Below are 15,317 nucleotides of genomic sequence, written 5' to 3' on the forward strand. Positions count from 1 at the left end.
TCTCAGCTCCCAGTCAGAATCAGATGACAGGAGAGCAGGGAGAGGACGACATGTTTCAGAATTATGATGAAGTCAGAGAAGACACAAAGTTTAGGAGCAGGACACACCAAAGGATAGCGGTGACCTACAGCTTCAATTTATTGTTTAAATTTTGTGAAGTTTTCCAAGGATCACAGACAAAGTCATACTGTTAACCACAAGAAATATGAGAAATGGTTAAGAGCCGGGATAACATGAGAAGAACGGGGACATCTTTTGAAATAATAGTGAGCATTTTTACTGTGTATTGTGAGAATTTCATGTAGTCCATTCATTTTAATCATTTTAAATATTTTATTTTACAATATTCCAATATGAAACCTTTTTTTTGAAGTATTTAATAGTTTTTGTATTTGCATTTTACCTGACAATTTCTGTGTATCAGTTATTATACACAAGCTTACATTAATGGATCACATTTTGAAAATAGAATATCTTTATTGTCATGTCACAGCTGCTACTTTTTATAAATGTAATGTTTTGCTTATATTCAAATGTTTCATATACAGCTGCTGCGTAACAATGTGAAAATTGTAAAAAGCGCTATATAAATAAATTTGAGTTGAGATTAAGTAAAATCCTTAAAAATCGAATTAACTATTAATTGTGCACAGCGATATTTAAACAAAGTTGTTGCAGAGATCTTACCTTATAAAAAATGTAAATGGTCCAAAACATTTGCATACACTGGGACATAATACACTGGGAATTTGAAATAACAAAATATACATTTGGGAAGAAAAAGACAACAGTCTATGAAATTGTAGACAGAGAACAGGTATAAAACCCTTATACAAAGGTTAATTGATGTGCCTAATTTAATTGGAAACTTTTTTCTTTTTCTTTGAAACCATGCACAAGGCTTTACAGAAGCAAAAAAAAGTGCAGTTATATAATTTAGGATTTTAATTTTGTCCAGTAAAGGAGGACTTTCATATGGAGGGTGCTTAAACAAACATGTAAATATTGTTTCTCATTGCATTGTCTACAAAAAGCAGCTGTTTCTATTCAAACACTAATTCACAGGAGAGCTACTTCCTTTTGTTCACATTGGTTCAGGTTTCAGTCTGTTGGGGGGAGGGAAACGGTGTACTGAAAGCACTGTAGGAGCGGTTTTGCATAGCCAAACAGAACTTGGTTTGTGTAAAGTAGACCAATTTCAAGCTAGAAAATGGGACACGAGATTACGGTGTAACTAGTTCCTTTTCAAAATATCTCCTTGCAAAACAAGATTTCAATTTAAAAGAGTTAAATAGCCAGTCCACAGCCCCCACATATTTCTGTGCTGGCAACAGTATAGCTTGTTTTCCTAGTTTAAATATTTAAGAAAGTCAAGCAAACATGCAATTATAAAGAAAATCGATATCACCAGAACAGGGCTTGGACATCTAAAAGGGGTGTTTAATGTTAACTAAGACATGTATTACATTAGTTAATAAGATCCAGTTTTAAGTATCACTTCTAATAAAAAATAATAATTCTATCAATTAATGTTAATGGTTTCATTCGTGAACTATATTTTACTTAATACTAGAACAAAAGACTATCCATTCTCAAAATATGAATGAAACAAACAACTTCAGACAAAGAGCAGAATGATGACTGCAGGAGCTGTAAATGACTAAGAAATATGAACTAAGATGAACATGTAAATGAACTAAGAAATGTAGTTACGGTCACGCACTCCCACTGGAGTTTCCCATTATGGGCATTTCGGTAAAAGTCTTCTTTATGAAAGAAAAAAAATCCTACGGATGACTGCAGCTTGTAAACTGACACAAATGCTGACCAACTCTAATTGTGAAAGTCAAACGTTTTAAAAAATAAAATATGAACATTTAAATATAACATTTACAGAAAAATGTTTTGTTAGAAAAGATAATCAATGGCACATTTCTTTAGATGTCAATGCCTTTATTAGAAACAAAATTTATCTGACAGCAGGTGTGGTGATAGGTGTGGTGATAGCTGGGCTCATCGGATCCTACAGGAAAGAGAGTTAAAAATAATTTCTAAATAAACTTCCAAAAGACGATTAAATTGTCAAACCTAATTATTTGGAAAATCTAAATGGAAATTGATCAACTGCATGCAAAATACAGATGTAAATGATGCTGTTACTGTTGCTGTTCCAAAAATGACAAAATGCACCAAAGATCAGTCCATACAATAAATTTGATAGATTTTCAATGATCACTTATTTTACAGGTTATCCGTTCGCCTTCAAAAGACAGTACATGACAGTTGTATTTCAAAGCTCTATAAAACACCATTTTCTTGGGCATGGTAAACATTTCTGTTTAGCTTTCATGTAAGTGTATCATACAATTTTAGAATGACATAAGGATGAGCCAACCGTGACAATTCTCATTTTTTACACATATTAACAATGTTGGATTTAGCTTAAATAAAATGCGTGTACCTCTTCTGGATTGTACAGCTCATTAGCAAAGTTTTGAGAGAAGGTTGTGCACTCTTCCTTGTCAGTCACAAGCATTTCTTTATCCGTAGCATGTAGCCCAGCTGCCTGCACCCTTCTGCAGAGATATTTGGGAGCAAGGTATGACATTACAAGTGTCTGGTTTATAGAAATCAGAAATAATTATTTTAAAGAAATGGAAAAACCTCTTTTTCATGATCACGGCGGCAAGCAGTGCACCTCCAAAGAGAAAAGTGAGGGTCAGTGCAAGAGCTGTCCGACTGGAGCCAGTGTTCTGACAGAGATCTCCACTGTACCCCTCCTCACACTTACACACGACCTCTCCCTTCACCTTTACACATCTACCATGGTTGCTGCATCGCTCAGCATCACAGGAGCGAGTATCAAGGTTCTGGACCGAAACCTCCGTTTGAGGTGGTTTGGATTTGACACCACCCGATTTGGTTTTTACGGAAACACCTGTTAACATGCAAAGGAAAACAAGTTCCAATCCCATATGATTTTTATCCAAAATATCTTCAATTCAATTCATCAATCATTTGGGATAAAATCAATAATTTGCGATAAAATCAATGATTAATCACTTAAATGGCTCACTGTCCATTAGGTACAATAACATCTCCTGCATTGTTTATGCTACATTCGAAAGCACAATACCAATGCTATAAAGACAAACAAACAAACACTCACAGTCTTCATCTGAGCCATCCTGGCAGTCTGGGACTTGGTCACAGAACTTCGCAGCAGGGATACACTTATGGCCGTCCCTGCATGCTTTACTGCCCGTGGGGCACTTGAGGTTGGACACGCATTTTGTCCCGTTTACAGAAAGGTAGTCCTGTGCACACCGACAAGTGCGCCCACTTGGATAGGGCAGGCACAGGTGACTGCAGCCCCCGTTGTTTTCAGAACAGAAATTGGTTCCTGGTGGGGAAAGAATAGATGGGAATCAGACAAGAATTGTTGACTTCAGAGAAGGTTATAGACAGTGATACCTTTCTGGCTGGACTTGCTGTAAGCTTTCAATTCTACTATGTTTGTCTTCACCTCAAACCACATCTGCTTGGGCTGGAAGCCGTCAGTGTACCACACTTTAATTGTACCTGTTTCGGGGAGCAAGCATGACGTTTTAATTGCCCATCAAAATTACATATTAAAACCATTCTTGAAAGGAACTAAATTGTATTAACATGTTCTGTATTAACACAGTCACAAATCTTATTGTTGTTCTTATTGTTATTGGCATTTTTGGTAATAAAAACAGAGGACATAAAGGGCTCTTTATATCCAATTAAGAGACAGAAAGTTGGCAGTACAATGCCATCCAGTGGTATCTGGGCAGATTACCATTTTCTAGGGTGACCCAGAAGATGATGTCCTCAATACGGGCAAATGACACAATGAAAGCAGGTCCAGTATTGTATTCCTTATAATTAGAGCCGTCAATATCAATAGAGCTAATCGATCCAGCCCCTGTGAAATCAAAGACAGTTATTAGTGATCCATTTGTCTGAAAGAGATATTTGGTACATTATGGCCTGGTTTCACAGACAAGGCTAGTCCCAGACTAAAATGAATGTTTGACCTGTCATAACTGAATATAACTTGCCCAGAAATATTTTAAAATATGTTATTATGCCATTGTTCTGTCAAGATGCACACCAGTAATGTATTCTTCTAAGCAGTGTTGGGTGTAACTAGTTACCAAGTAATTAGTTAGTGTAATTTAATTACTTTTCCCTTGAAAAGTAAAGTAAGGGATTACTCTTGTTTTTTCTGTAATTTAATTAGTTACTTTTAAAGTAATTAAACTAAATACTGTGTGTAATATAGGTTGTGTGCAATAGTGGAATTGACATAAAAATTCAAAGTCTAACTTTAGAATCCGTGCTTTAATGTGTAATTCTCACATTTGTAATACTTTGGTCAGTTAATAATACTATATGTAGTTTTATATTATTTATTTGACTGAATTAAAAGAGCCGTTTCATGTCTATCCTTGAATCACTTAACGAATTAAGGTTGATGTAGGTAATTAGTAATAAGTAATTAAATACTTTTTGGAGAGCGTAATTTGTACAGTAATCTAATTACACTATTGCATATGTAATTAGTAACCAGTAATTAATTACTTTTCCAGAGTAACTTACACAACACTGCTTCTGAGGCATTTTTGTAACGGCAACATAAATATCTTAATTCAACTAAGGCATAGTCCTGGCTTAAGCTAAGACGTGTCTGTGAAACCGGGCCTATAAAAACAAGATTCAATGAATAGGGTGCAACACAGTGATGTAAGTGCTTAACCTTCAGATTTTGCTTGTTCATCTACAGTAGTTTTGCTTGTTCATCTACAGCAGTTTTATTTATTCTTTTTACTTTTGAGGTTACTATTTATTCTTTTTAATTTTGAGGTTAGCAGAGTAAAGTTCAAAGCCCTGATTTGTACAATTCTGTTGCTTTCAAATATTAAACATTAACAATTTTTTTTACTGTTTTCATTATTTTTTTAATGAAAACATTAAACCTTTTTTTAATTGCATCATTCCTCAGTAGCACCCAGCTATTTGGTTTCACACATTAAGCTGTTCACACATAAATTGCACATCTTTCTATGAATAGATTACAAACACCCTATAAAAATCCGTTTTATTGTTGCCCAAATTTCTTTTTGGATTCCGTATTTACACAACAGTAATATATTTGCCCCCCCCAAAAAAACATTTCAGTATCCTGTAGTATTCACTCTAAATATAGTAAAATTCCTAAATACTACTGTGTTTTTGAAACTTAATGAGAATTTTTTTTCACAAGAACAGGGCATAATGTACAACTATGTTTATAAATGCAAAAAAGCAGAACGTCTACTGGTAAGATACTGGTTTATATTTACAGTCTCCTAAAATTGTTGCAGTTTTTTAGGGATGTTACTTTATCATACAATTCATAATTTGCAGTAAATAAGCTAGTATACTACAGTTTTTGTCATGTGGGTATATCATAATTTGTTTAAGTTAACAGGACTTATTTTAATGGGTCGTCGCAAATACCTGTGTGTTTGACAGCTGCTTTTCTCAAATAGCAAAAAGCAGATTACATTTTTAAACTACAATTAAATAATTACTGACTTGATTCATAGCACAATTTAAATTTTGTTAGCTTTTTAGCGCTACCTTGTTAATAAGATTCTAAATCTACCAGATTCTGTACCATTCCACTTTACACAGCAAACTCTTGTTTTTATGCCAGGATTCCACGATTCCGTTCGCGGAAATCATAATGCCCTAAATCTATTCATACAAAGTTCTCTGTCATTTCGTTTTGGCTTTCATTTTAACACACACCCGTATCTGCCCAGTACAGCGCTGTTCCTGTGTCTGAAAACGCAAGTGAAATGGGCATCTTGGCTTTACTCCACAGCAGCGTGTGATTGCTCCCGTCCATGTGTGCGCAGTCCACCTGTGGTAGAGGCTCAGATCCCTTCCGGCTGACTGCAGTGAAGCACAGCCTGCCTGTTGGAGGGTGTAAAGCAATGGAGATCGTCTCCTGAAGTTCAGCCTGCAGGACAAGCAAAGTGTATTTTCCTCCGGGAGATGTAACGTAAAGCTGAGGACTCCTGATTCTGCTCCAGTAGAGGTTATGCGAAACCCAGTCCACAGCTAAAGCAGTCACCAGGTCTCCTTTGAGCTGTAGTACATGTCCTGCTGGTCTGAAGCCAGAGCTGCTTAGTTTCAGCTTGGCTACAGAACCCTGCCCAGAATCAGCGAGGAAAACAGTGCGGTCTTTGAGAAGCAGGTCAAAGTTAGATGCCTCATTTATGCTGAGGAGAGCAAAAGCACGGTGCACCGGCCATTTCTTCAACCCAGTCTCTTGCAGGCTTCGTGTGAAGATCTGTGTGGGAAAAAAACAATAAGGCTGGGATGGTTGTTGGTGCAGAACGCTTTAACTTCATTATTGTTCTGGCTCCCAAATGCTAATGTATTTTGACAAGCAGAAATTTAGGTCAGTCGTTATCAATTCTGGTCCTGGGGATGCCCACAGCACTGCAGATTTCTCTGTAAAGTAGTAGTTCACCCAAAAATGAACATTTTCATCACTTACCAGGGCTCTAGAGTGCGACCAATTTGGTCGCACATGCGACTTGATTTCTCAATGGTGCGACTAAGAAAAATCTGAGGTCGCACCAGTGCGACCAGCCGGTCGAGGGAGAAAAAAAGTCTCCGCGACTCTGAAAGTCTCCCTGTGATTCAACAACAGACACACATTAGGCCCATATCGTGGTCTAAACCAATCAGAGATAGTGAAGGGCGGACCGCCCCTCGGATTGGCCGTGGTCCAGATTTTCCTGTAAGTGCGTGTACCAGAGGTCGTGTTAACCGAAAATTCTCTGTCATTGACAAAAAATGTTTACCAGCGACGGAAAAATCTGAAGGCCGTTCGTCCGTCCGTCAGCTATTTTGACGGATTACAATGAGGGCAATTTGTAACTCCCCGTTTCCCTTCATTAGAGCGTGATATGCTCGCGAAGGGACGTGCGTGTTTTCACCCGTCATTGTTACTGACTATACATATGTGAAGCGATCTGGGAAAACCCGTCGGATGTCGCGCTGGGAAAGACAGTTCACCTATCAAAGTAAACTACATAACATGAAGAATGAAGGAGTATCAAATTCACATTTCCCGCCAGTCCTGTGTAAACTACGGCATGCAAAGTTTTTTTTCATACAATGTTTTCGTGAGATGACAGCTCCCCGTCTGCAGCACCGGGAGTTATCCGATCGCAAAACATACAAGGGATGATCAAAAGTCCAGACACTACGCACATGATAAACAAGGTAAAATTTGCTTCACTGCTTATTAGTTGTTGTCCGTAATGTTTGCGAGTTTCCTAGTGATAATGGCAGAGCTCTCGTTCTTTTAAGTGTACCCGCACCATTTTCCTTACTTTCGTTTTATTCAAACGGTTTTGTACAGTATTTTTAGACTTCACTACTCACTACTTCACTACTTTTACTTGTGATACTGGACTGTTGTGCTTTTATTTTCATCACTTTAAACCCGTTTTTCTCCAAATTCCGTTCCTGAAAATCCTAGCGCTTCAGCCGACCTCAGCCATAACTTTTGTTACATACGTACAATGAGCAAAATAAAAACTGATTTGAAAAGGGCTTGGTATCAAAAACGGTAATATATAAATTTGCACCATGTGTTGAGTTTTCCCAGATCGAATCACATATGAGCATAAACATTAAATATATAGATGAATATAAACAACAACGGCTTTATTGGGCATTCAGTTGTATTAAAATACAACAAGTTCCGAGACGCAAGTACAGCGTGATGACGTCACGAACATACTAATTACCACCTAACGCCACCTTGCTCCATAGTGACGGGTAATAATAGATTATGACGGATTTTTGACGAGCCTGTCAGTCAAAATGACGGACAATAAAAAAGTCTAGAGCAACCTATGGTGTGTTCATGTGAAAATGCGTGTGCTGCAGTCAGACAGAGAGGGGAGGAGCCTATAGGCCCGTCAGTTAAACAGAGTGGATGTAGCCGCGGATGATGAGAGAAGATGAAAAGAACGATTGACAACTTTTTCGTGAATAATGTCAAGTCCTGATCGGTCCGAAAATCATAAGCAATGCTCTGACACGGAGCCATCAACCTCCCAGATTATGTCAAGCCCTGGTCCATTTATTTTGAGATGTTTTAAGTTTCAGTTCAGTGAAGCACTTTAAGCACCAACACTTTTTCAGTATGTTACCTTTCTTGTAGAATTGTGCTTCAAATAAAGAACTTTATGTTGACCATATTGTTAGTTAATCATTTACAAGTCAATTTTGCCTATATGGACAGCGATTTAAAAAGAAATGAACTGGTAAAACTGCGGCGTTAAATGTGATGTGGTCGAAAATTTGGGTGCACCTAACTTTTGTGCTGGTGCACCTAAGAAAAAAAGTTAGGCGCACCAGTGCAAAAAGTTAGTCTAGAGCCCTGCTTACTCACCCTCATATCATTCAAAACATGGTATGACATTCTTTTCTGCCAAACACAAAAGATGATATCGTAAAAAACATTGTAAAATCCAACTTCCTTTGTATGGACACAAAACCACTGTGACATTTCTCAAATATCTTCTTGTGTGTTCCACAGGAGAATGGATGGATCACACACTCTAAAAGTGCTGGGTTGTTTAGAGTGTACACAAGTTTTAAATGACATGAGGAAAACATGTATATTCTTAACTACATGTTAAACACAGCTTAAACAAATCATCAGCTTGTTAGCAGAAACACCTACAAACTCTCTATCAGTGACGGAGAGTTAAGTAAAACATGCATTTTACAACTACCCCACAATCTATTCCTCTCCATGCACCTGAGTGATCATGGTAGGAGATAAAAGTAGAAGGAAAGATGATGAGGACTCGACAGGAGAGGAACAGGTGAGTCCGTCCGCTGCCAGCAAGTGTCCTGCTGGGCAGCGGCATACAGCTTTAAGCCCTGGAGCTAGCAGACATGTGTGGGAACATTTCAGCCTCTCACAGGGGCTTGTCACGTTGGGCTGTAGAAACGGGTGGGCAACCTAGACAAATGACAAAGACATTCATTGTGCTAAAGGAAGTCAAGGTAACAACAACATTGGTCATTTCTATAAAGTATGTACAGTATGCGTACTCACTTTGAGGCCGAATGGCTGACTTGGTCTTTTAAGAACAATTTTACGGTTCTTGCCAGTGAGCTTGTTGGCCCCCTGAATGGATCTTCTACGTGTGTCGGACCAATAAACAAAGTCATTAAACACAGCTACAGAGAAGGGACTGGCCATCTCAAATAGTTGTAGTACCTGTTAACAGACGTCAAGAAAACTTGGAATACGGCTCATGACTTAAGGACTACTTTTATGATCCTTAACAGCTCCAGACCCCATTGAGAGAGAGAACTCTTATATTCCACCAAAGGTGAAACGTTTGGATTGAAACATATGGATTGAAGATAAAATAAATGTTTTATTTTGGTTGAAGTAAAGGCTCTATCACTATAACAATATTGCACAAAGACGAACAATGATATGTAGTATACTCTAGCCTCATGCGCTGCAAATTTCCCATTTTACACACGCGAGCCCTGTAAATTTAAATAGATGTCAATTTTTTATCGTTCATCATCTTAAAGAAAAATGCTCTGAAAGTGATCTACTATATTTCCTCATACGCTTTCATTATAGTTGGGGCTCAGACTAAGCTATTCTCTTCAATTTAGAAAATTATTTTAATTTATTATTCTAGTTATTGTCGTTGTCCTTGTGTGAAAAAGCCTTTAAGTTAATGCATCCGAGTTCTTGATGATTTTAAAACAAAAGCACACCAACATAAACATCAAATATTTAATTACCCTCATGTTCTCTCCATCCAGTGTGGCTGAGCCAATACATTTGAGTTTCTCATCAGTCCAATAAAGTCGGTCAGTCAAGATATCCACAGTGATGCTGACAGGCCAGCTCAAACCATGACTGATCACCACCTTCCTCTCCGAACCATCCATGCTAGACCGCTCAATCTGTGCTCTACCACCAATCTCTGACCAGAACATCATCCTGCAAGCACACAGCCATTCTATAATGTTGACAGTCAGGAGAAAAAAAAAAACAGCACCACCTTGAGGTTATATGTACCCTTTCTGCGGCAGAAGCACAAGTGAGCGAGGCTGCTCCAAATCTTCATCCAGAATTACAATGTAGTTTTGTGGTGCTACAATGCTGCTGCCCAATCTCACAGCCAGAATCTGACCAGCTGCACCATCTACCCAGTAAAGGTTCCTTCCAATCCAGTCGATAGCAATGGAGTCTGACTTCACTCCTGAACAAGCAAATGTTTTGAAATAGAGCAATTCTCTGCCAGGGCTGAAACAACATCTGAAAACTAGACTAGAAATTGGGACGTGTGCTTGCCAATGGACACTTGTCACTTAGTAAAAAAGGTGCAAAGCAGGGGCTAGGCCATTCTGAGAGGTAGTTAGTGGGGTGCTAAAAAGTTGCTGGGATGTTGTGAGAGGTTAATAAGAAGTTAAGCGGTTGCAAGAGCATCCTCAGAGGTTGTTAGCGAAATGCTAAGCAATTGCTGCGGCATTCTGATAGATTAGCTGTGTCCCAATTGAAGGCTGCATCTCAAGACCGATTGCGTCACAGCAGCGCGACTGAAAACTGGTAAGGCAGTCCCCCGTTTCCCGTGACAAAGGATCCATCACATGTATCCTTCAAGGCCTATGCTTTCCCAAGATTCAATGCTGCAGCCTTCAAATAGGGACACAGCTGTTGTTTGTGGTATGCTAAGCAGGTGCTACTGTAGGTCATTCGGAGAAGTATTTAGTGGGATGCTAATCAATTGCTAATGTGTTGTGAGACGTTATTAGCCTGTTGCTATGCATTTGCTGGAGTGTTTTTTGCACCATCTTTCTTTACCTTTGACAATTGTGCCAATGTTGTTCTTTTCTCCATGGAAGGCATATTTGATGCTCTCTTCCTCCAGACTGACCCAGTACACCCTTCTCTCCTTTTGGTCGTAGCCCAGAGAGAAGATGGACTTATGCCCTGGTGTTATAAGAGCTTGAATACTGAAGCTCCGCAGACCCAAACTCAACAGCTCGTACTGCCCAGAGACCAGGAGACTAGGCTCCTCTGCATGTAAAACAATCCACATCCTCATACACATTTCTTTTGTATAAATTTGGTTATAAGGCCACTTTAAAAAATTACACATTGAATGAATATCGATTTGAAAAACGAAATTACCCCATGTTTTACTCACCTTCAAGGCATCCTAGGTGTATATGACTTCTTTCAGACGTTATAATACCATTTATCCTGGCTCTTCTTCGCTTTAAAATGGGAGTAAATATGGGATGAGATTTTGATGCTCCAAAAAGTGCATCCATCGATCAAAAAACTTCTCGACATGGCTCCATGGGGTTAATGAAGGCCTTCTGAAGCGAATCGATCCGTTTGTTTAAGAGAAATATTCACATTGACAACTTTATAAACTGTACTGTCTAACTTTTGTTATCATGCTCTTGAGAGTGGCATTCCAGCAAATGATGCAAGTGTGTAGCAAGTTCCAGTGACGAATGTGCCAGCGCAGAGGACATCGCAAAAAAAAAAAAACAGAACTTACAACACGCCTGCGTCATTTGCCAAAATGCCACTCTCTTGCGCATGCACAGCCGATGGTTGACGTAAGTGACGTAAATAGAGTTCATAAAGTTGTAAACAATATGCTTCAGAAGGCCTTTATTAACCCTACGGTGGCGTGTGGAACAGTATTTTGATCGATGGATGCACTTTTTGAAGCTTCCAAATCTCATGCCCCATTCACCCCCATTTTAAAGCTGGGAAGAGCCAGAATAAATGGTATTATAACTCCGACTGTATTCGTCAAAGAAAATCATATATACCAAGGATGCCTTGAGGGTGTGTTAAACATGGGATAATTTTGTTTTGCTTCTGAACTATCCCTTTAATTTTGTGTAGATATACATACAAGATATTACTTAAAGGAAAACTGCAACCACAAATGTTGTTTGCCCTGATAAAATGCATTCTATGGTGCAAACAAGCTGCTGCTGTCTGATACCTGAGGTCTTGCAACTCTGACCATCTGGTTCTAGTATATATTCAGGATGGCACTGACACAAGTAGGAGCCCAGAGTATTGAGGCAGTTATGACTACAGACATCAGGCTGAATCTCTGTGCATTCATCGATATCAGTGCAGGTTAAACCATCAGACTGGAGCCTAAAACCAGTCTTACAGCCACATCTCTGGAAACACAAAAAAGCTTTCAACATACATTGCCAAATATAAGAGATAAATTCAAACATTTTATGTAATAGGTGCAGGCTTGCCATTCGAAGACATTTGTCAAATGAGTATCTTTTTAGGCATGGCAAAAATTTGTGCAGCCACACACCACACCAAATTAGAAGTCAGCACATCTGTTGCATAGTCTACTTTGATTCTTTAGACGGATCTGTACGGAAATGGCTGAATACATTTTTTGATTTTTCATCTGTTTCAGAGTTGATTCAGAGCGGACTTCAGACAAAATAGAATGTGGAGGGGAAGATACGCTGGAATCAGACGACCTTTAGACAATTTAAGTTAAAGCATGCATTGCTGTATCATGCATTTTCATTTCATTACTATGTGAAACCCCTCATGTACGGTCAGGATGTCAATGATGTCTACCATGCTTTGTAGAGATACAAAGCAAAATGTACATTACATTTATAAAATTAAAACGACAGATAGCTAATACAACAAATGACAAGAACTGTACTATGACATCTTTAATCTGTTAAATTACTGTAAACTACTATATCTAAATCTTGAAATTGGTCATGATGTAATTTAAAGTCACAGTGAAATTGACAACTAATTTTTGGGGATATTGTAGTGTTTTTATAAATGACTTATCAGTGCATTTATTTATTTATATGCCCTTATAATCTAACCAACAACCTTGACCTCAAATTGACAATGATCTAATCAGTTCTCGATGGATGAAATAAAGTCCTGCCCTAAAAAATGCTCTCATTTCAAAAGCCGTTTCACTCGGACATACGTCACAATACATTTAGGTCAACTCTGCAACAGATGCGTTGAATTTAAAGTGCCTTTATAAACAGACCCATTTATATAAATAAGTAAAAAAGGTTGACCGCTCCATGTGGAGTACTGATGCAGTAGTGTTGGCACGACAGGCTGATACTAGAGCAGTTGTTCTTCAGACACCCCACACCCTCATCAGAACCGTCCACACAGTTAGGGACCCTGTTGCACACCAGGTCTGGTTGCACACATTCACCACTTCCACAACGAAACAAATGCGTTGGGCATTTCACTTGACCACCTAGAAAAAATACCCTCTTGCACTTAAAAGTTATAATCAACAAATACTGGCAGGAAGTCCAGAAACATACACTCACATCCAGATTCATCACTTCCATCATCACAGTCCTTCATGCCATCACATCTCCACATTTGAGGTATACACTGGATTTTAGATGCACATGACCACTGGAACGCTCCACACTCTAGTGGTGTCACTTTGCAGTTCTTGACAGGAAGAGAGAAACATCGTGGGATTGCGTTTCACAGCTGGATAAATGAATTCAGGTTCATCACTATTGTTTGTTTGAATAGTACAAACTTTGTAATCGTCATTTAGGTCATTAAGTTTTCGAAACAGTAAATGGTAACCCCTGCCCCAAACCTTTGCAATTAGTTGTGCCTGTTCTGTTGATTTGTGCTACCCTGTCACATTTTGTTACCTCCATACAAAACATAGTACTAATCCCTTACACAACCCCCTCCCTCCCCAAAACATTCCCAGCGGTACAACTTGAGGGTAAGAAAATCTGACATGTAGCATAAAATTGTCAGGATAGTGCCAATTGTGGGACTGCTCAAAAAGAGAGCAGTGGTTTTCTGTGGTGTGTGAATTAAACATTTGAACTTGTGAAAAGGGATTTGGCAGTGATGGGTTTGATGAGAAGGTGAGGAACCACCAGTGCGTTCCTCACCTTCTCATCAAACCCATCACTGCAGTCCTCATCTCCATCACAGAACCATTCTTTAAGCAAACACTCATGAGTGTGGGGGCAGAGCTGCTCCGCAGGACAGTGTGGGGGCTGAGGACAGCCCTTCTCATCCGAATGATCATGGCAGTCAGCATATCCATCACAGCGGAGAATCATGGCCACACATTGACCATTACTGCACTGGAAACGATCGCTCGGGCAGTGTTCAACCACTGCAAGATAAACCACAAATTATTTATAAAATACAATTTCCACATGCATATTTTCTGTACTGACTTTTGACAAAAAGCACACCGTCTATGTCTCTCTGGCTCTGCTTTAGTTAGGGCTCAAGCACCTCCAGCTGCTCCCTATATGCAAAGCCCAATTGTTTTTCTCAGGATTATTAGGGCCCCGCACCGAGGGGCATGCTGGAAGCTCTTGAAATGTGGCACAAGCATCAGTCATCAATCATAAGGCCTGGGCAAAAACGTGATCACGCCTTCGCTCAGAGCACGCTTTTCATACAGTAATGATCTGCGTGAGAACATGGTTAACGTCCCCAAACAAAAGCAAAACATTGTGATTCAGCCTCAAATTTATTCATTTGTCTGCGCGTTTGGACAATAAAGCGCTGTACAAGCGCGATAGATCACCAGATGGACTGAGGTGGCTGCATCACCGGTTCTGTGTGCTTGGTAAAATGCCAGACGTGTCATTTTTGAAAACAGTTCCTAAACATCACAAGGATGTGCAGCAGTGTGCTCAAAAATAAGCCTCTGATGCTCATAGTTTATATTTTGATTATGCTGTGCATTTACTTAAATTGCAAATAAAACATTTATTCTTTAAGTTTAAGTCTCCTCCCATTCTTTCTCATAGCTGCCTCACATTCCTCATTGATAGGCCCATTAGGGGGTTGGTCTATATCTGCCCAGGTGTGAAGCACATAAAGCCATTGTTCGCTCATTCAAATGAAACAATATAGTGATTTAATTTTTGTTGTGGAAAGGCCTTATACGAGGGAGTGTCAGAATGGTTTTCACACTTTTTTGTAGCAAACTCTCTGATCCACAAGTCTTGGGAATACATGTTTAGTATGTATTTTGTATAGTTTTGTATTTTTGTATTTCTAGTCGAAGATTCGATGGGAGGAGCCTGATTCGACTACCAATCTTACAGACGAATCTTCGCAGGTGTTATGAAATGAGGATCATGCCATTTTGGTTATATGGGCAGTGAAGTTAGCAGAA

The 15,317-nt window shown here is 39.0% G+C and overlaps 1 protein-coding gene across 2 annotated transcripts in view; it reads right to left on the minus strand.

Annotated features, from left to right (window-relative positions):
* Positions 1–1,947: 1,947 nt before the first annotated feature.
* The window catches only part of si:dkey-88l16.3 (low-density lipoprotein receptor-related protein 2), a 91,114-nt gene continuing 77,744 nt past the window's right edge, over positions 1,948–15,317 (minus strand). For both annotated transcript variants that reach the window (XM_057327072.1, XM_057327071.1), the window contains exons 37-52: positions 14,068–14,297; positions 13,471–13,600; positions 13,204–13,394; positions 12,117–12,303; positions 10,949–11,164; positions 10,163–10,346; positions 9,883–10,084; positions 9,170–9,334; positions 8,867–9,073; positions 5,824–6,370; positions 3,827–3,952; positions 3,475–3,582; positions 3,170–3,403; positions 2,665–2,938; positions 2,462–2,576; positions 1,948–2,023 (exon numbers count right to left, since the gene is read on the minus strand). In XM_057327072.1, coding sequence (XP_057183055.1) covers positions 1,970–2,023; positions 2,462–2,576; positions 2,665–2,938; positions 3,170–3,403; positions 3,475–3,582; positions 3,827–3,952; positions 5,824–6,370; positions 8,867–9,073; positions 9,170–9,334; positions 9,883–10,084; positions 10,163–10,346; positions 10,949–11,164; positions 12,117–12,303; positions 13,204–13,394; positions 13,471–13,600; positions 14,068–14,297 — 3,170 coding nt within the window. In that variant the 3' untranslated portion in view covers positions 1,948–1,969. The remainder of the gene's footprint in view (positions 2,024–2,461; positions 2,577–2,664; positions 2,939–3,169; positions 3,404–3,474; positions 3,583–3,826; positions 3,953–5,823; positions 6,371–8,866; positions 9,074–9,169; positions 9,335–9,882; positions 10,085–10,162; positions 10,347–10,948; positions 11,165–12,116; positions 12,304–13,203; positions 13,395–13,470; positions 13,601–14,067; positions 14,298–15,317) is intronic.

The sequence above is a fragment of the Triplophysa rosa genome, unplaced genomic scaffold (assembly GCF_024868665.1).
Source record: "Triplophysa rosa unplaced genomic scaffold, Trosa_1v2 scaffold16_ERROPOS7159779, whole genome shotgun sequence".
Lineage (NCBI taxonomy): Eukaryota > Metazoa > Chordata > Actinopteri > Cypriniformes > Nemacheilidae > Triplophysa > Triplophysa rosa.